The 19,184-nt window shown below is 49.0% G+C and overlaps 2 protein-coding genes and 1 long non-coding RNA gene across 4 annotated transcripts in view; all 3 read right to left on the bottom strand.

Moving 5' to 3' along the window:
* The window catches only part of DOP1B (DOP1 leucine zipper like protein B), a 103,445-nt gene extending 97,441 nt beyond the window's left edge, over positions 1–6,004 (bottom strand). For both annotated transcript variants that reach the window (XM_072969030.1, XM_072969035.1), the window contains exons 1-2: positions 5,863–6,004; positions 255–419 (exon numbers count right to left, since the gene is read on the bottom strand). In XM_072969030.1, coding sequence (XP_072825131.1) covers positions 255–392 — 138 coding nt within the window. In that variant the 5' untranslated portion in view covers positions 393–419; positions 5,863–6,004. The remainder of the gene's footprint in view (positions 1–254; positions 420–5,862) is intronic.
* A 2,106-nt stretch (positions 6,005–8,110) lies between these two features.
* LOC140701163 (uncharacterized) lies at positions 8,111–9,443 on the bottom strand. The gene is made up of 2 exons (XR_012080084.1): positions 9,374–9,443; positions 8,111–8,514 (listed from the first exon to the last, which is right to left on the bottom strand). It is a non-coding gene; the product is annotated as an uncharacterized lncRNA (long non-coding RNA).
* Positions 9,444–11,343: 1,900 nt separating this feature from the next.
* LOC102540637 (carbonyl reductase [NADPH] 3) lies at positions 11,344–18,069 on the bottom strand. Its single transcript, XM_006204986.4, has 3 exons — positions 17,230–18,069; positions 15,660–15,767; positions 11,344–11,832 (listed from the first exon to the last, which is right to left on the bottom strand). The coding sequence occupies exons 1-3, from the start codon at positions 17,516–17,518 to the stop codon at positions 11,396–11,398; spliced, it is 834 nt and encodes a 277-aa protein (XP_006205048.2). The 5' UTR covers positions 17,519–18,069; the 3' UTR covers positions 11,344–11,395.
* Positions 18,070–19,184: the final 1,115 nt, after the last annotated feature.

Raw genomic sequence — 19,184 nt, 5'->3', positions numbered from 1 at the left:
AAAGGCTGTTTGGCTCTTCTACTGGCTGTATGCACACTGTACTTCTGTGCTTAGGGAAAAAGAGCTGGAAGGAGATACGGATGCTGACTGGTTAACAGTGGGTAACGCTGGGCGACAGAGTTACAGGTGTTTCCTCTTATCTGATGGCTGTAATCAGCATGTAGTGTAACACTAAAAAGACACGTCCTTGAAGTAATAAAAGGGCAGCTATGTCCCCGCCCCCACACAATCCCAATGCTCCCAGCCCCACATACCTTGTTGAGCTTGCCCAGGGAGGATATGAGATCCGCCCACTCACTTGAGGACTCAAAATTTCTTAAGGCCTTTTCAATCACTGAAGAGTAATTTCTGTATCTGTAATCATTCAATAGTTCCTGCTCTTCTGGCTCCATCTTACATTCTTGCAGCAGAGAAGGTACCTAAAAGGGAATCAAAGAATAAACAAATGAGGCAGCTCTTCAAGGATGAGACGCGTCCCCAGCCCAGAGCGCCAGAGGACACGCGTCCACAAACACAATTGTGCACAAGCTCGCTGGGCAGTCCAACTCAAATATTTAGCAAGGCTTCTGAGCCAGGAGCTAGGGGAGATAAAAGATAAACAGTTCCGGACCTCCTGGACTCGGAGGGAGATAAATGCACGGAGCAGAAAGAAGTGAAATGCTAGGGTCCCACTTAATGGACAAAATGCACTTGAGAAGCAAAATTCACAAAGTGGCTAACTGCAAGTTGTTGCCAACTGGTAATTCTGAATGCAGATGGTCCCTCTCAGTGTAGGGCATTTACAAAACCTAAAGAGAAGCAGATCTGTGGTTCCTAACTGAACAGTCTGGTTAGCAATCCAGCCCTCTACAACCAGACTTGGATAGAGGGTTGGAAATATCCTACAAGAAAGTCAGGTGGGGAAAAAACAGCTAAAGAACATAAGGATGTAAGAGCGAAGTGCCTGACAGCAGTGCTGGCAGAAATCCACCACATGCCTGTTCATTTACTAAGCGCCAATTACCTGCCGAGCCCCGGACAGGGTGCTGCCCCGACAGCTCTGGGCCTCCTCTGGGTGCAGCGTCTGGATGGAGGTTACACCTGCTGTTACACCAGGGCCCAAGCAGTCATCTTTTCATTCTTGCCCGTGTATATGCTTTGACGGATTCTTTTACTTTTTTCTGTGGCTAGATGCATTCATTATATATGAACCACTGCAGCTGCTGCAAAGCCTGGGACACAGACCGCGTGACCCCAATGCCAACAGCAACCATTTCCCTTCGTCTTCTTTTCATCCCCAATATGACAAAAGGAAACAAAGAACAGCATGAGATGCTGCACTAATCTGGGTTTTTGAAAACATCCATCATTTTTACATTTTAACATATAGAAATGCATGCTTAAGTTCTGTTTTCACTCCTTCAATTAAAAAAAAAATGTGAAGGTCAACCCATCAGTCTATTCAAACAAGTTACAGCTCTGAAAAGTACTCCACAAGACATGGAACTGTTCAATCGCTCCCTGGACTTGTCACCAAGCTTCATATGCCAAAGTTTTCTCAAAAGTGATACCTGAGGGTTCCCACCTGCCTCCCTTCTTTAGGCTTCACCTGATTAAGATCTATTTAAAGAGTGACAGGCACCTCCCCCAAACTCCCTGTCCCCCTTCTCCACACTAAGGGAACCCTCAGTTTGCTCAGGCAGCACTATGGTTCCCAGCCTCCCTGCAGCCAGGTGGCCATGTGACCGCTCTGGGCAATGAGACGCCCGCAGAAACTGGTGGTGGAGACTCCTCTGGCCTTTTGTCCTTCACCCTTCCCCTTCTCTCTGCCTGGAACAAAGGTTTGATGTTGGAACTGAAGCCACATCTTTCAACCAAGAGGGAAGAGCCATCTTTAGCACGTGACTTCTGTATGGAAGTGGAAGGACCGAGCAGCTGAGGGCCCGGAAGGCACCAGACCAACGCTGGATGCTCCGCCTCTGGACTTACTGTTTTCTGCACAGAAGAGCTCATTTGTTCCACCCTTCAATCGAGTTTTCTGGTGTTCACAACCAAACACAGTCCTGAACGATTTATGAGCCTAAGTAATATTTCACTAGCACACAGTCTGAGAGAGAGACATGGAACAATGGTGATCTGATTAAATCCATGGAGCTGCGGCTAGTTTGCTAACCAAGCTGCATGTTGTCAGGCAAATGAAAAGGCAAACATCACAGACGGAACGAACTGGACTGCAGGTACAATGTGTCCTTCAAGCCTGACTCCTTCACAGATGGACCTGGGGCAGTCGCAGGGCTCCCGTGGTACCTCCTACTTCACTTTCCGTTGCTCTGGGCACGCTCCAGTCTTCTCAAGGCCAACACGACTTTCAAGTCGCCAACGTCAGTGGACTCTTGTTTCCTCATTCACCTCTCAGGAGGGCTGTGCATCAGACCACTTCCTCCTTCTCCAAACAGTCTCCTGTGAGCCCACACTCCCCCAGGCCGCCGGCCCCGTGCTGGTCCCCTCCCACCCCTCCGCTGTGCGGTCCCGTCTACAGGCTCACCGTCTGCTACCTGACTGCCCAACACTCCTGGACACCAAGCTTGGGCCCTCTTTCTCTCTCTACCCTCAGTGGTTTCTCCACTCCTTTCACTTACAAATACCATCTTTCTGCCAATGACCCACAGATTTATAACCACCCAAAGTGCCCCATCCAGGGCCCAGATTCATGTAAATGGCCCCTTGACTTCTTCATCTGGAAATGGCACAAGTGTTTTAAATTTGGCACATCCCAAACTAGACTCCCCAGTGTCCATCAACAAAACGCGGTCTGACCACACGACGACACACTATTCAGCTATGAGGATGAATGAGGACTGAAACCTGTGACAGTGTGGATGAAGCTGGAAAGTACAAGCTCAGCGGAAGCAGCCAGCCCTAACAGGCCGCGTACTGTATGATGCCGTTTATACTAAACGCCCAGAACAGGCAAATCTATAGAGATGGCAGGTGGGTCAGCCTGCCTAGGGTGGGGAGGGGGTCATGGGGTAGCTGCAAAGGGGCACAAGGGATCTTTTGGGGGGGTGATGGAAATGTACTAACACTGGATTATGGTGATGGCTGCACATCTCTATAAATTTACTAAAAATCACTGAACTGTATACTTAAATGAATGGATTTTATGGTTCGTAAATTGTACCTCAACAACACTTTTTAAAAAACCCTCCACTCTCGAGTCTATCTGTGCAACATGCTCCCTTTCTGGTCCTCCGTTCCTCCGAAAGTGGCCCTCCCACCTATGGGGCCTTTGACATCGTCCTGGACTCCTCCTCCTCTTCACCTGCCACACTCAATCCAAGTCCTGTTGGCTCTTCTTCCAAAATACCCATGGATTTGCCTGCTCCCCATCTCCACTGTGCAAGCCATCTTTCTCCCACAAGCTTGCAGAAGCTTCCTAAGGGTCCTCCTTCACTCTCCCCCCAACCCAATGTACCTTCACACAGCGCTCCAAGTCCTGGTAAAGCATGAAGCACCTCCCCACCACACTTACACTCCTCCCATTGCGCTTACAATCAGCCCACTCTGGGGCCTACAAGGCTCCACCTGCCTCTCTCCTCAAGGCACTCTGCTTGCCTAAGACGGACTCATCCTGCCACAGAGCCTCCGCACACGCGGGGCCTCTCTAAAAACACATACATACTGTACTGTGCATACGCACCCACACAGTAAGACTGTCTGCTCATTTGTGGAAAAGTCTTCCCTTTTTCTGAAATAATAGTCGTCATACCTTTTGAAAATATTAAGCATGGTAATGAGAGGGGTGGTTTGTTTCTTTTACCAAGTAAAGACATATGAATTTAGGACATTCCAACATGTCCGTAAGTTCTTTTCCTTTTTTTTTTTTAATTCCAGGTAATATACAAATCTGAAATTCTGTGTGTCCAAACCACTGCAGTACTCCATGGAGCCCACTGTATTAGGTGTCTCAGCACTGGGGAAAGAAATGTGAACAAGGCAGGGTTCCACGCTCACAGCTCAGAGCCTAATAAAAGAGGAAATACCTAAACACATCATTTCAGTTTCACAGGGCACACACAGTGACAGAAGGTGGGCTGACATAACAGAGGGACACTGGCAAGGAGAGGAAGGAAGCCCAGCTAACACAGACATCCTCAAAGTCCACAGGTGTGGGCGCTTGTTAACAGGAAGAGAGCCTCATCGGCAATAACCTGTGTGCTCAGGAGGCGGGGTAGCAGAGGGGCACCACTGCTTGTGGCAACGAAGGCGTCAGCCAGGTAAGAGCAGGTAACGGCAGCAGTTCAGTGTTACCTGAGGCTCTAAGAACTACGGTACTATTTGATGTAACTAACAGTACAGGGGAGAAGTTTGGAAATAGTCATTCAAGCAAGCTCTTTTATTTCAAAATACGGCACTTGATAACTGTGCTATTAAGCAAGTCTTCCGGATTTATGCATGTATTTTTCTCAGGCAACACACAACAGTCAGAAGAGATGGGTATTATCAGCTTTCAGATGAGGATACTGGGGAATCAGACCCTCCAGAAAACTGCTGGGTTCACACAGCAAACGACTGACAGAATGAGGAATCCAGCCAGATGCCACAGAGCCTCTACCACATTATGCTACAGGTGGAATTAACAGCGTGGCCCTTGAAGAGCTCTTTTGACAATGATTTTGCAATCTACTCTGGATGCCTCTTCTATGAGAGACTCAACAGCCCAGTCAAACTGGGCTCTACAGCCTGCTACCAATTAGTTACACATGGGAGCAGTCATATCAACAAGCATACTGGACCAGACGTGACCGCCTGAAGATGGAAAATGTCAGCGGGAAGACTCTCACCTTAACCATTCTTAATTTTTTTAGAAAAACGAGTTTAAGTGAAAAGTCAACCAGCCAGATGCACAAGAAGTTAATTTTAGAGATGTTTACACGAAGAAATGTTTCTGAGTTAGATGAAAACGGAGACCAGTGAAAAATGTCAAACAGCCACCCTCCTATGAGTGAGAACACTTATCAGTAGGTAATGATCCTTAGTCCACAGCACAGAAACACTCGTCTGCCATCGGTTTCATCAACTCTAGGGCACATTATTTGAATCGGGTTGTTTAGAGTGGTAATTAAAATGCAGTTGAAAAAAAAAGTAAGACATCAATTGGTGCAGGCTTTAGGGGGAGAAGAGACCTCCACTGCCTTACCAAAATCTTTCCCAGGTCAGGGAAACACCTGCGGTAACAGTCCCCACAAGCAGCCGCACTGAGTTGCTAAAGGACCATCCAGGGTAGCAGCAGCAGGCAATCCTGCAAGACGCAGGGGCCAGGCGGGCAGAGCGCATACTGCGGCTCGGATCCCTTCTCCTGGGGACAATCTGGAAGACTTGCGGGGTCTTCTCTTAGCAAGAAATCCTTCATCTTATAAAGGTCTGGATCCATAGCCCTGCTTCCCGAATAAGACCGTGGTCAAACAAAGCCGCATCTTCGGCATCTGCCGAAGGAGGTGAGGGGAGGGCGGGCCGTGACCCACCTGACCTCCACCTGCCGGACGCGAGGCCACGCGGAGTCCGGCCGCTCTTTCTTCGCCGCGAGGAGCCGGGGGAAGTGGGAGGAGACCCTGCTCATCCTCCGGGGCCGCCCCTTGGGGGTCTCGGGCCGGAGCACACGCCCACTCGCGGCCTCCCTGGGGCCGCCCCCGCACTGCAGCAGCGAGCGCCGCGGGCCCAGGCGGCGCTTGGGGGAGCCACCTGCACCCCGGAGCCGTCCCACGGCGCCGCCCGAATCCTGTGCACCCGGGGAGGATGCCCCCGCCGCTCGCGGGCCCGCGGGAGGAGACGCCCCGGCTCCCTCAGCTTCGCTTGGTGACTGAGGGCACGGGCCTGACTTACCGGCGGAGAAGGCCTTTCTCGGCGGCGCGCCCACGGGAAGCGCGGAGGAGCCGACCTGGACGCGACGGGTAGAGCGGTCGGGAGCTGCGGCGCCGCCGAGAGCCGGCACCGCGGAAGAAGAGCCCCGCCCGAGCCCCAGCGGCCGCGGCTCCAGGACACTGGGCGGGGCGGGAGGCGGGCCTTCGGCGCGTGGGGGCGGGGAAGGAGGCGGGCCTTCGGCGCGTGGGGGCGGGGACAGGGCGGGCCCTCGGTGCGTGGGTCGGGGACAGGGCGGACCTTCGGTGCGTGGGGCGGGGACAGGGCGGGGCCTCGGTGCGTGGGGCGGGGCCGAAGGCGGGACCTAGGCGGGCCGGGCCGGGAGGCGGACCTTCGGCGCGTGGGGGCGGGGATAGGGCGGTCCCGCAGTGCCTGGGGCGGGACCGAGGGAGGGCCCTAGGAGGGCGGGGCCGGGAGGCGGGCCCTCGGCGCATGGGGGTGGGGCCAAGGGCGAGCCCTCGCTGCGTGGGGTTGGGCCGAGGGCGGGACCTAAGAGGGCGGGGCCGAGAGGCGGGTCCTCGGCGCGCTGGGGCGGATCCTGGGCGCCGACTGCGGAGTGCCCCGGTCGCACCCTAAGTCTTGTGCAGCTTTCCGGTGGTAGGCGTCGCTTTCAGCCTGAGCACCTAACTCCCGTCCTCGCCGCAGGTCTGCCCTTGGGAGGGCCTCGCCCAGGTGGGAGGGTTGCTTCGCCCCTCATCTAGGCCTTCCCCGACACACCCAAATGAAAGGGGACATCGGTCAGTCAACCAGCTGGCCCAAGGAGGGTTTGGAGTTACAGACGAGGAGATCCGTTGGACCCAAGAAAGGTGCGGCCCATGGCACATGACCGTCGGGACCACACCCAAACCCTTGGGGAGGAAGCAGAATGAACCCTTCCATACACACTCAGGCCGCAGGAGGTTTGGAGACCCTGAATAAGGTGCCCCTTCCCCACAGGCCGCGCTTTTCTGACCCTCGGCATCAGAAGAGTTGAGGTAATTAATTCCTGGAGTGAGCTTCTTTATGTGGGCTCTGGCTCAGAAAGGAGACCTCCCATCAAGTCTAAAGAGCATTAGTATTTCCAGATAAACTCGCTAATCGCTTCCTGTCATCCTTGGGAGCCTTTGGACCTGGACAGTCCAGACCCACCCAACCTGGTCTGACAGCTGCAGAGCAAAAACAGCCTTGATGACGAGACTCAGGCAAAGGTCACCTGAGCATCCTGACTGCACCAGCTAGGGCTGCCAGCCAACCAGGCCAGTGCCACCTGTTGGCTGAGGGTGTGGTTTCTGTAGAGGCCTCTAACAGTGTAGCCCCTCATGGGTCCTTAGGAATCTTCAGATCTAGTCTGGGGTTCATGAATGCTCGACCATCCATGAAAGAGTTCTGGGGAGGGGGGAGTTGGGCGGGGGGTCCATGAATACTTTGAAATTGTGTAGAATACTTTGTGTATATGTATGCTTCTAAAGAAACAGTATAGAGTTTGTATCAGATACCCAAGGGGATCTGTTACCTCCCCCCAAACACTAAGAATATTTTAACAGTTTGGGATGCTGGACCTCTGGCCTGGCCAGGCTTCTGATTCTGATTCCATCTCCATCTATTTGGCATACGCCACGTGTCCCAAATGTAAATCCTCTAATAGTCAATTCTAGGAATGGTCTTAAAGTAGAAACAGGAACACTAAAGGATTGAGCATTTAGCAAGAAAAAGAGTTAATTTCATGAAAATTGATTTCCTACTGAAGATATGATAAAGTCTGTTTATACAAAAGTGAAGTTGACAAACCAGGTGATTTTTTTTTCCCCCACGTTCCTCAAATCCTAGCCACACTCCACTGAACTAATAGAGATAACAGAACTGTCTAATACCCACCATCAACAAGAGAGAGAGAATCAGCCTGTCTGTACAAAACCACCATGTACAGCTCTTTTCCTAATGCATTTAGATAAAATAATACATGTGCTTTGTAGTTAGGTCACCTAGCTCTAAAGAACGCCAGGTGTGTGGGAGGTTAATTTAAATTACTTTTGACAAATAAGGGTAGTGTAAACCCTTAGAACTCCACTTATAATCATGATTGACCATAGAGCACTAAGATTTGAAAGTTAGTTCTTGCAAGCAATCTGTTTACTTGGGTCAAGTTGTCTTGTTACCCTTGATCTACTGACCTATGTTCATCTGTTGAAGACATAGAGTAGGTTCCTTGCATAATGACACTCAAACTAGTTAGGGCGCTTCAGGTTTGATTTCAATCAGAACTTTACCCCCTTGGACAATAAAGAAGGTATTTTAAGTCGGAGGCTCAGGCCGGCCCACCTACTAGGGAGATTGGCCAGGTGAGCGCGTTCTGAGTTTCCACGTGTAGATGTCGGTGATCCTGTAAGCCCGTCTCTTCTCCACCCACCTGGCGGGAAGCCTCGCCTCGTTCTGTGGTTGATGCTGTGCCCACTTTGTAGTTGACTTGCAGTAACAAGTAAGCCTTTGTCAGGATCGTTGTTATCACCTGTTTCATCTCCACTGTGTCACCTTTCAGGTTCTTGTCCCAATTCTTGTTGCGGTTCAGTAGGTGAGGGAGAAGTCTAAGGGTCAGGTCTGAAGCTGATGCTGTGTTTGGGTTTCTACACGTGTGTCAACCTAGAAAATTGTATCACAGAGAAGCTCCATTTGGTGCCTAAAAAACATGTTCTATGAGCTAATCCATTTAAAATGTACCTCTTGAAAACCGTATTTCATTCATCCACTTTATGGAAAAGTTCACCCAGAGGCTGATTTGGGGATCTAATAACCATATGGTTACAAATCCCTTAGATTCGTTGTATCATCTTCCTTAATTTTTACACCAAGGAAGTTGCCTGTGGTCTTTAGACTCATAACAGTGAAGCTGGACGTCCCAAGCGCTAGGCACCCAGGAATTTTGTGATCATATAGTCCGGGACACAATCCTGACTCTTGACTCTTAGCTGTGCGATACTGTGTAAGTTAATCAACCTCTCCAACCTTTATTTCCTAGTTTGTAAAATGACATTAATACCTACTTCAAAGGATGGTTGTGAGAATTATGTAAAACAATGTCCGCAAAGTACTAAGCATGGCATCCGGCCCAGTATGCCCTGGGTTCTCAATTCATGATGCTTTTTCTTTCTAATTCCAAGCCTAATTATTTTTTTCCTCTACAGCATACCATAGAAATGTTTTCATTCACTTCTATTAGTTAGATTCCTTTTGGTTGTAAGCAGCAACAAGCCACTTCTAACTAGCTTAAGGAAAAGGGAGATTTCTTTTAAGGATATAAGGGTATCTTGGAGCATCTCTTAGAATCCAGGTTCACAGGGATGGTCTGAGGCCAGGGAATGGATGCCGCAGTGGGGAGGGGAGCTGTCTCCCTTTGGGCCACTCTGTAACTGGTTCTCTTGAGAGTCGATTGCCTCCATCACTGGCTATGAGTGGCTCCCTCTGCTCCTTAGACCACGTAGGGTGGGGCATGGCCACTCACAGGAGCAACTCTGAGCTTTCCCTGATCCAGTCCAGCTGGTCCTGCTGTTCGGAGGAAGGGTCCACAGCTGGAACAGTCAACAGAGGACAAAGTCACCTTGCAGCTGCCACAGATGCAAACATGGGAAAGAAGCTGGGAGGAAAGGGGCCAGAAGATAATTCTTGGGAAAAGGGTGCTGAGCAGACCGTCCAGTAAGGGCCCCCCTATGACCTTTCCATAAAAATGAGAAACGCTGTTCCAATCAGCAGCTCACAATGAAGGGTCTTCTAAGCGGGGTACTTGCTGATCCGAAAATGTCAAGGTGGGAAACGGCTAGAGACACAAACAGGAGAAGAAACGAAAGGGATGAGCCTGTTTACCTGCACACTTCCTGTCTGTGTCTCCATCGGGCAGAGCCTGAAAGTGCCGCCCGGTCCCCATGCTTCTGCCCGTCCCTGGCGGGAGGCTGGGGGCTGGCGGCAGAGGAAGTCGAGAGTATGAAAGGTCTTCAGGAGACATCGAAAGCCATTGAAATGTTTTTAGAGCCGAAGAAGAAGTCATGAAAATGCCTTAGGGGCTGTGGTCTGAGGCAAACGTGAGAGCGGGGGGCATTCATCAAGCAATGTAGGGAGATGGCTAAAGGAAGTGAAATGCAGTCTGAGTGGGATTCAGACTTCCCCCAAAGTGGATGGAAAAGTGTGAGGGCTGGGAGAGCTAGGCTGACACTTCGCTGTGCTGCCATCACAAGTCAGAGTCAAGAAACGTAAATACCTCCCACCCTGTGGTAGACCAGAAATACCAGTGTCACCTGTGTCGTCCTGCCCCCCAAAATGAAGCCTTAAGCATTTCCATACTTTACTGATCCCCAAATGGAAAACAGCATTGGCCCTTATTTCTATAGTGCTGTTGTCATGAGATTCAGTGTGACCTTTGAGGTCATAATCAAATGACAAAGTTGCTCTCTCCTACTGAACAGCCCATCACAAACTGGGTAAATCTGTGACATCTTTCATTTGTATTTTGCCCATTGTGCACCTGTCGTATTTTTGTTGTTTGGCTAGCCATACCTTCTGGAGTCTTGAATCCCTTGCAGACTTTCCTTGCAAGTATATTTCTTCTCTTTCATAAGGTCCTCTGGTCTCCAAGTCGTCTTTTTTTCCTATAGGGTATAACCAGAACCCAGGAGTCTGGTTGCAAAACCCATCCCATTTGAAAGCAGTGAGCATGGAGTTGCCTGTTGTCAGAGGGACTACAAAAGGGGCTCAGGGAGGCATCTGAAAAGATCACCGTGGGCTGTAGCTCAGAGGGGAGCGGGAACAGGTTAAGGAGAGAACATGCACGTGTCGGAGCAAGGAGATGGCCTGGACAAAGTTGCCCTCGCACGAACAAGATGAAAAGAGTGGCAGGGCAATCTTGCAGACATTCTGGAAGGCAAAACCCAAATGCCCATTATGGAAGAAATCAAATCCCCACAAAATAAGGACATTCCTCCTTCAAGAGTCCTTCAAGCTATACAACCTCATAAGTGTAAGAACCATTTTAAATGTACTCAAATATGATAAAACAGAATGAGACATAAAGCAGGCTTGCAGAGCTAAGGAAACAGAGAATCACTTGTTTTTACCGAGTCGACAACCTAGAAACAGCAAGGGACAGCTGGAAAAGGGCTGGGACGTGCTCCCCAGCCCTGAGACCTCTCACTAGACTAGTGTTTCTGTCAGTGCCATCCCAACACCAGCAGCTCCTGGGAGCTTGTTAGAATGCACACTCTTGGGCCCCAGTTCTGGGCAATGTTTTGACACACCCTCCAGGTGATTCTGATGCCCTCTAATATTTGAGAGCCACTGGGCTAGGTTCATCACCCTCTCAGGCTAGCGTCTGGGTAATAGCAAAATTGCTCAGCTCCAGTCCAGAACTAGACACTTCCTCACAGGGAGATTCTAATCGATGGTCCCGAGTACAGAAATAGACTCGAACCACAATGCAGGATCCATCCATTCATTCCACAAGCGTTTATTAAACATCAAGTGTCAAAGCAGACATTCACCAGTCTTGGACGACTTTGTCACGGACTAGCTGGCCATGAGGCTCGGTGGCATCTGGAGGCAGGAGGGCCAGGTAGACAGGGGTCTCAGCCCCCTCCTCTGCAGTCCGGGAGCCCTGAGCCCCAGTCATGTCCGTCTTCACCCACCCAGGGCAGCATGCATTCAGCAGAATCCTGTCTGCTTTCCTTTTCTCATCCAGACGTCGGGCCAGGATTCTTGATAAGACTGTGACCCCCAACTTGGACACCCCATAAGCTGAGGTGGGCCATCCTTCCCTCTCGTGCACCTCATTTTTTGTATCCTCCACAAACTTTTTCATGAGGTCCACCAGGTCTTCCTCTGTGAGTGTCTCACATCGGAACTTCTCCTGAAGATCTTCACTGCAGTTTTCAAGGGCTTTGGAACCCTGTAAACTACTGATATTCACCACTCTGCCTGAAACAAAATAAAATATGGAAGCATGGCACAAGTAAACCATCATTGGTTGACTATTGACAAACACGCGATTGAGTCATGGTGCATGTTTACTTGCTGATTAAAAAAATAACTCTATACGGCATAAAAAATACCTCCAAAAGGCAGGAAGACATGACTCAAGAAGGCACCAGTGGGTTTTAACGTTTTGTCCCTTATCCTGCCAAAAGGAAGAACGCATTTTCGTCAATAACAAGTGCTAAAGAGCAATGATTCTCCATTAGGTGCGCAGGAGGTGGGTCTGTAGGAGAATCACCTGGCAGTTTTTTTTTTTTAAATGCAGGTGCTGAGGATTGAGCCCAGGACCTCGTGCATGCTAAGCTTGTGCTCTACCGACTGAGCCATACCCACCCCCACGAGGTAGTTTTATAAAACACATCCTGCCCCCTCTGCCCCCCCCACATCTCCTTAATGATGGTACCTTCACATGTGGAATGGGTTGATTCTCAATCCTCGTTTTGATTTTCATTGCTTTTTTAAGCCCATAGTTAAATAATTAACTATAATTAGTTAATGAGTTACTCTTGATATTAACAATGATTCACAACTACTGAAGAGATGGTTCTGTTCATAAAATAAAAATCGCAGGCCAAAACCCATAAAACAATCTGAAGCATTGGTGGAAATCCCCAAACTAGTAAACATGTAAATTTACACATTTTGTCCAACATCAAAAAACACCAAATTTGGGGGGTTCTTTTCTCACATATTACCCTGAATCTACAGCCTCTGTATCCGATAGGATAACTGGATTTTACCTCATTTTCTGAGTGGTGTTCACCACAGGGACACATTTGCAGGGTCCCCCCCCAGCTCCACACATGCTCAGATATCCTTGTGGGCCCAGCCCAACACAGGGATGCCCTCACTCTGTCCTTTAACACGAGCCTCTCACTGAGCACCCAGGTACCTAAGACTCTTAGCATTTTCTTTCCTTCTTTCTCTCTCTCCCTCTCTCTGGTAAAACATAAGTTCTTTCCCAACTTTTAACTTTGAAAACTTTGCAACCTACAGAGAAGTTGCAAGAATAGTTTAATAAATGCCCATCTACCTTTCACCTAAGTGCACCAATTGTTTAACACTTGGCCACATTTGCTTTCTCTCTTTCTCTTAATTGTAGACAGACACCGAAAACATTCACCCTAAACCCTGTAGTATACGTAAGTCAGGGCATTCTCTTACAGAACCGAAAATGTGGTCACACTCCAGACATTTATCAGGGTACAACACCATTGTCTGAAGTCTGTATTCAAATATCCCCAATTGTCTCAATAATCTTCCTGGATAAGTTTTTGGTTTGTTTTCATCCAAGACCCAGTGTGGGACCACAGATTGCATTTAGCTGTCCTATCTCTTTAGTCTGTTTCAGTCTGGAGCAGGTGACAGTGATCTTTTTAAAGAGTCTAAGCCGATATTTTGTAGTACTTCCCCCCCCACCCCAATTTGGATTGGCTTTTTTTTTATGGTTAGATTCACTTCAATATTTTGGCCAGGAATTCTGCTTCAGGGATGTTGTGTTCTTCATTACTTTCTAAGCAGCTTTGTTCTCAAGCACTTGGCTGCTACAAGGAATTAAATTCAGTGAGGAAAGGAAGAAAAGGAAAACACATTACAGGAGATATTCTATGCTTTCAGTGGAACTAAAAAAATTCCTAAGAGGAAGAAGTGTCCTTTTTGATCTCAGGGCATACCTCTAGGGCGGAGGCAAAGGGGTGACAGTCGCAACAGCTAAATGGGTTCAATCAGCCCAGCTGAGCCCAAACCACCACCACCACCGTTTGCTGAGGTCCAGAAACAACCCTCTCTGCGTTCTGGGAAAAGTGGGCAAGTAGCTCCCTCTAGTGGCTGAACAGTGGATTAACCTATTCACTCAGTCTTGAACCAATAAGCAAGCTGGATAACTTTCTTTAAAGCGATTATAAAGTTAAATAAAGAGTGGCTTTTAAATCAGCTTTGTATGGGGAGAAGATTCCCTACAAACCAGGAGGCAACGGTGATCAGCGTTTTGCTCTCCAGGTAAACATGAGGTTTATTGAAAATTCACTAATATTTTCAAGAGTTGTAAACCAGATTCTCACTTTGGGAATTACTCTTACGGAAAACTGGTTAAAGACAGTGATTTACCAGCTCTGGGTTGATCCGTGGGCCCCCAACCTCCCCAAAGCCTTCATTTATCGTTCGAAGTGGCTTGGTTTGCAATCATTTGGCTCTGTAATACTTCCCCCACTAGAACTAACTCTCCTGATTTGATTGAAGGTTGAAGGCAAGAAACTTGGGTATTGTTTCCAGCTCTATTACTACCTGGCCGTGTTCACTTCTCTGGGCTTCAGCTTCTTTCTCTGTAAAGTTAAGGTCAGTTTTCTTCAATACCTTGCAGCTTTTAAATTCTGTGATTTTAAAATCCAGAGGGGGAAGCCTTCCTGACACTTGGTAAAGACACCCTGCAAGGAAATACTATGCAGCTGTAAAGAAGAATAAGACAGCTTTCTGTCCTGATCTGGAAAGAGTCCCAGATGTAGTAAGAGAAGAAAGCAAGGTGGCAAACATTATTCTTAATTTCCTTTTTCTTGTTTTTTGTTTGTTTGTTTGTTTTTGTAAGAAGGGGAGCAAAAAATATATGCATTGAAGTTTGCTTAGATTTCCATTTAAAATCCCCATCCTCTTGGCCCTGGGCACTCATCGACTCCATGTCCCTGTACGCAAAATTTCCTTGAGCGAGCACCTGCAACTCTACCTATGGGCTTTCTGATCCCATCCCACTAAGAAACCAATAAAGAGAATTACCTGTGGGAGGCTGTGGATGGGTAGATGGGTGGAACTCTCACCATGCGTCTTTTTATTTTAGTTTTTTTTTTTGGTAAAGTTTTCCCTTTTCTTCTTCTCCTTCTCTGTCTTTCTTTTTAATGGAGATACTGGAGATTGAACCCAGGATCTCATGCATGCTAAGCATATGTTCTAGTCCTGAGCTATTCCCACCACCATGCATCTTTTTTAGATTTAAATATTTTTGCACTAGAGATCATCTTTATTCAAAATGTTAAATTAAGAAAAGTACATTTCTGCTAAGAACCACAGTCTTTCTTCCTAAGAATCACAGTTGACTTCTTGGGAAAGAAAATCCTCAAGGAAGTAAGCCTTCTCTCCCCACCTGCCAGCACAGTTGTCATTTACACACTTAGGATTCTTTGTCAGCGATGGTCTCCCCCACTGGACTCAGTGCTCCATGGACAGGACTGTGTCCACAATGCTTCCTATTGTATCTCCAGCACCCAGCGTGATGCCTGGGTTACTGTAGGCACTCAAATCTTTGTGGAAAAGTAGTAAATGTTATTTATTGAATATTTGAAAGCATGGGCAAGATATTTCCTAATAAAATTTTTTTGGGGGGATATTCTGAATCAGCTTGACAAATGTTGGTGCAAGGAAAAAGGAATATAGGAAAATTCATAATAATGCTAGAACAGACCCTTTCCCCATCTCCTTGGGGAGCCGAGGACTCACTGAAGTTGCTCAAAGGCAAGAGGCCTTCTGGGACTTGCAACACCTTATCATTCTAAGGTTGAGTTCATGACACAGGACCTAAGAGCATCGCCATGTATCACACATATCTTTCAATAGAGCTGAAACGTTCAGGTGAGGGAGTCAGGTACTATGAGAAAATAATGCAATTTTCTATGTCCCCCCCCCCTGCACAGAAATAGCATCCCTGGGTGATTCCTGAGGGACCACCCAGGGGCTCACTCCTTGCTACAAGGATGCAGCCTGACAGTCACCATGGCTGGACTTACCATGAGGTTTTATTATCGGTAGTAATTCTATGCAGACATTTCTCGTGGCAAAAAAGTTTGTCTTCAGCGTCATCTCAGCTTGAATATCAAACGGCGTTGGATCATCAGCTTTCAAAAAGAGAAGGAAACAAAGTCATGCATTTCCCCCAGAAAGTCATATGACAAAAGCGGATCTATCTCTAATTGAAGGCAGAACAAGCCACCTTTCAAGTGATTTTTAAATCACTATGTCTGTGGGTCTCAGCCCTCAAGCGTGCATCTGAGTCGCCTGTAGGGCGGGTGCGCGCACACCTTTCTGGGCCCCGCCCCCAGAGTCTGGGCTTGAGAAGGTCCGGGGTGGGGCTCCGGAATTTGCAGTTCTAACGAGTTCCCAGGTGACGCTACAGCTACTGTTCTGGGAGCCACCCTTTGAGCAGCAGTGATCAAAGCCAGGAGTTCTCAATCTTGAAGGGCAATGGGAGGCACATGGGGATTCTGTTAATACGCAGATTGTGATTCCGTGAGCGTAGGGCAAGGCGGGAGATTGTGCAGTTCCAGCGGGTGCGGCGGGTCGACCGCCCACACTTGGAGCGGCGAGAGCTTCCAGCTGACACGAGTGTTTCCCCGTGCGCTGTCCAGGAAGCCGGGTATTTATCCACCAATCCCTCAGCCCCGTCGGCTTGGGGCTGGGGTGCCGGCCGCCACTCGCAGCGCTCCAAGAAAGCCCGCAGACGGTGTTGCGGGTGCACAGCGCTGGCGAGTGCCCAAGGCCAAGGGGATGAACTTAACGCTTCACAATGCTTCCTTTCCCTCCGCTCTGCCTCTTGGGTTTCTCTTCCCCACTACGCTGTAAGTGAGGCTGGCCTGTTTATTTCTACCCCCATCACTTGGCAGATCAATAACTTTCTTGAGTAGCAGACTAAGTAAACTCTAATTCCGCCCCGCCCCCCCCCCCCCCGGCCAAAGGAAGATGCTACTAAAAACCACACTTGTATGTTTGATAACAAACAAAGCTTCCCTGGGGGTGGGAACGACGTTCGCTTCCTTTTTGCCGGAGCCTATCAAAGCTCTCCGTTAAACACTCTCAAGTCCACTAACGTGCAAGTGCGCGCTAATTGTGTCTCCGAGATTCACTTCCTGTCCGGAGTAGATGCCTCCCGGTGTCTATGAATGCGCCCTTTCAAGGAAAGCGAAAGCGCAAAGTGAGCGTGGAGACCCTTGGCAGAGAAAATGTTTCTTGCATTAGAAAGCTGATGAGCTTAGCAGGGTGTGGTCCCCTCCCTGGAGACCGATTCTTTAGCAAAGCGCAGCAGCTGACAGTTCTGGGAGGGCCCTAGGCTGCGCACAGGCCCGCACAGGCCAGTGGGCGGGCGGGGCGCGCTGTGCCCGGCAGCCGCGCCGGTCTTGCGCGAGGCGGACTGCTCCCGGGACTCCGCGGAGAGCGAGAACCCGCCACGGAAGGCGAGAGCTGCAAGCATCCCGAGGGCGGGAGCTGCCTTTCCCGATCACTCAAGTGGATGGCTGGGGGGCTCCTGCGGCTCATTGCCCCGCACCCTCGGAGCGCCCGGGGGCCTCCCAACCCCGCACCTACTCTTGAAGGCGATGCCCGCGTTGTTGACCAGCACGTTGAGACCCCCGTACTCCTTGCGCAGGAAGTCGCGCAGGGCGCGGATGCTCTGCAGGTCGTCGATGTCCAGCTGGTGGAAGCGCGGGCTCAGGCCCTCGGCCTGCAGCTGCTGCACGGCCGCCCGGCCCTGCGCCGGGTCCCGCGCGGTGAGCACCACGTCCCCCGAGAACTGCCGGCACAGGTCGCGCGTGATGGCGAAGCCGATGCCCTTGTTGGCCCCGGTCACCAGCGCCACGCGGGTGTAGGATGACATGGCTGGGTGCCCGGCGCGCGGAGCCCTTGGGTGGAGAGCAGACTGGACTGTGGGCCACCGGCGGTGCGCGCTGCGGAGGCCCGGCCACAGGCAGAGAAGCCAGGAAGAGCTGTGTTCTAGGATCCAGCGCTGTAACTTGTAGAGAACGAGGCTCTGGTCCTCCGTCCCTCCCCTCCGAGGAGGGGCTGTCTGTTCCTGAAGGTTTCGTAACGCCCCATTCCCGGGTCCGCCCCCTCCCCGCGTTGCGCCCTTTTGTTCCCGCGTCTGAGCCAAGCGGTGGTCTGGGGTTGAAGAGGTGGTTCCCTCAAAGCAAAACAACGGTGGTGGGTCGATAACGTCTAGAGATTTCACTGCAGTTGGATTGAAGAAACTATTGTTGGAGAACCCCAAAAGCAGAAAAACAAGTGCTGAGTAATTTTCTTGGGCGTGCGCCCGCAAAATGAGAATGTTTGGTTTTCCCTGAGTACAGTGAAATTATTTCGACACGGCAACTGCTTCTCAGGACGTAGATGCCGTTCCTTGCTTAAAAGAAACTCAAGAGGGAATGACAGAAAGGATCCTATGAGTAGATGCACAGGTGTGGGCCGGGTACCTCGCTCTGTGGGATTCCCCGTGCGCCCCCAAGTGGGAGAGAATGTTTATGCAACTGTCACTATGTGCCAATCCTCTTATCCGAATGTTTTTTATTCATCTTACATAACTCCTGTGGGTGCGAAGTGTGCATTTTAGGTTTGTCCAAAGAAGACATATATATATATATAATATTCTTTCAGTGAACTCTGTGCCAACAAAATTCAACTGAAAGTGAATCCCCAAATGTGGACAAGAAATTAGAACTCCCTCATCCACCTTCTTTAGCGTAAAAAAAGATCCAAATATGTTTGATTAGGGACCTTGAGATTTATGGAGAGCTGTGATCTCATTATGACTCAGCTTTTCCAGGGCACAGCTGGCTAAGCTGCCGGGGCTTGTCACCTTGACTCCATCACGGTGACAGGTGAGGTCACAAAGGTGGGCACCTGCTGTGTGTCATCCCCTGCTGTGACTCAGCCAGTATTTTCTTTTTTCCCCTAAAGATTATTTGGAATTCCATAATAAAGATACAGGGCTATTCAGCTTTTCTGTTTCTTCTTGAGTGAGCTTAATTCATGTTTTTCAACAAATTTGTGTATTTCAACTAGGTTGTTGACCCTGACATGAAGTTTTTCATAATGTGCCCTTATCAATCCTGATTATGGGTAATGATGTTACTTCTCTCACTCCTGATATTGGTAATTTGTGTCTCTCACTTTTTTCCCTATCTGTTTAGAACTTTATCATTTTTTTTTCCGTAAGAAGATTTTGGTTTTTTACATTTTTCTTGATTTTTTTTTCAGATTTTATTTCTGTTCTAACCTTATTTCCTCTCTTCTCACTTTGGATTTTATTTGCTCTTTTTCTAATTTCAAAAATATCTTTTATTTTTTTAACCACGGAAGCTGAGATGATTGATTTGAGATCTTTCTTTTCTAATATAGTGCTGCATTATAAGTACTATATTAGTGGCCTCCCGTAAACATTGATATGTTGTGTTTTCAATTTCAATCAGTTTAAAATATTTCTTGATATCTTCTTTGACCAAGGGTATTTAGAAGCATCTTTTTTAGCTTCCAAGGATTTGGGGATT

This window comes from Vicugna pacos, chromosome 1, assembly GCF_048564905.1.
Source record: "Vicugna pacos chromosome 1, VicPac4, whole genome shotgun sequence".
NCBI classification, from domain to species: domain Eukaryota; kingdom Metazoa; phylum Chordata; class Mammalia; order Artiodactyla; family Camelidae; genus Vicugna; species Vicugna pacos.
Note: the sequence above shows the minus strand (reverse complement) of the source record. Positions and strands in the feature narration are given on the sequence as shown.

What these genes read in the sequence shown, in the direction of transcription:
- LOC102540637 (XM_006204986.4), bottom strand. Translation starts at nt 17,518, where the DNA reads ATGTCATCCTACACCCGCGTGGCGCTGGTGACCGGGGCCAACAAGGGC. An exon ending in CGCGGGCATCGCCTTCAAGA is followed by an intron (nt 15,768 to 17,229) that starts GTAGGTGCGGGG and finishes TCTTTTTGAAAG; the next exon opens with CTGATGATCCAACGCCGTTT. An exon ending in ACCGATAATAAAACCTCATG is followed by an intron (nt 11,833 to 15,659) that starts GTAAGTCCAGCC and finishes ATTTTGTTTCAG; the next exon opens with GCAGAGTGGTGAATATCAGT.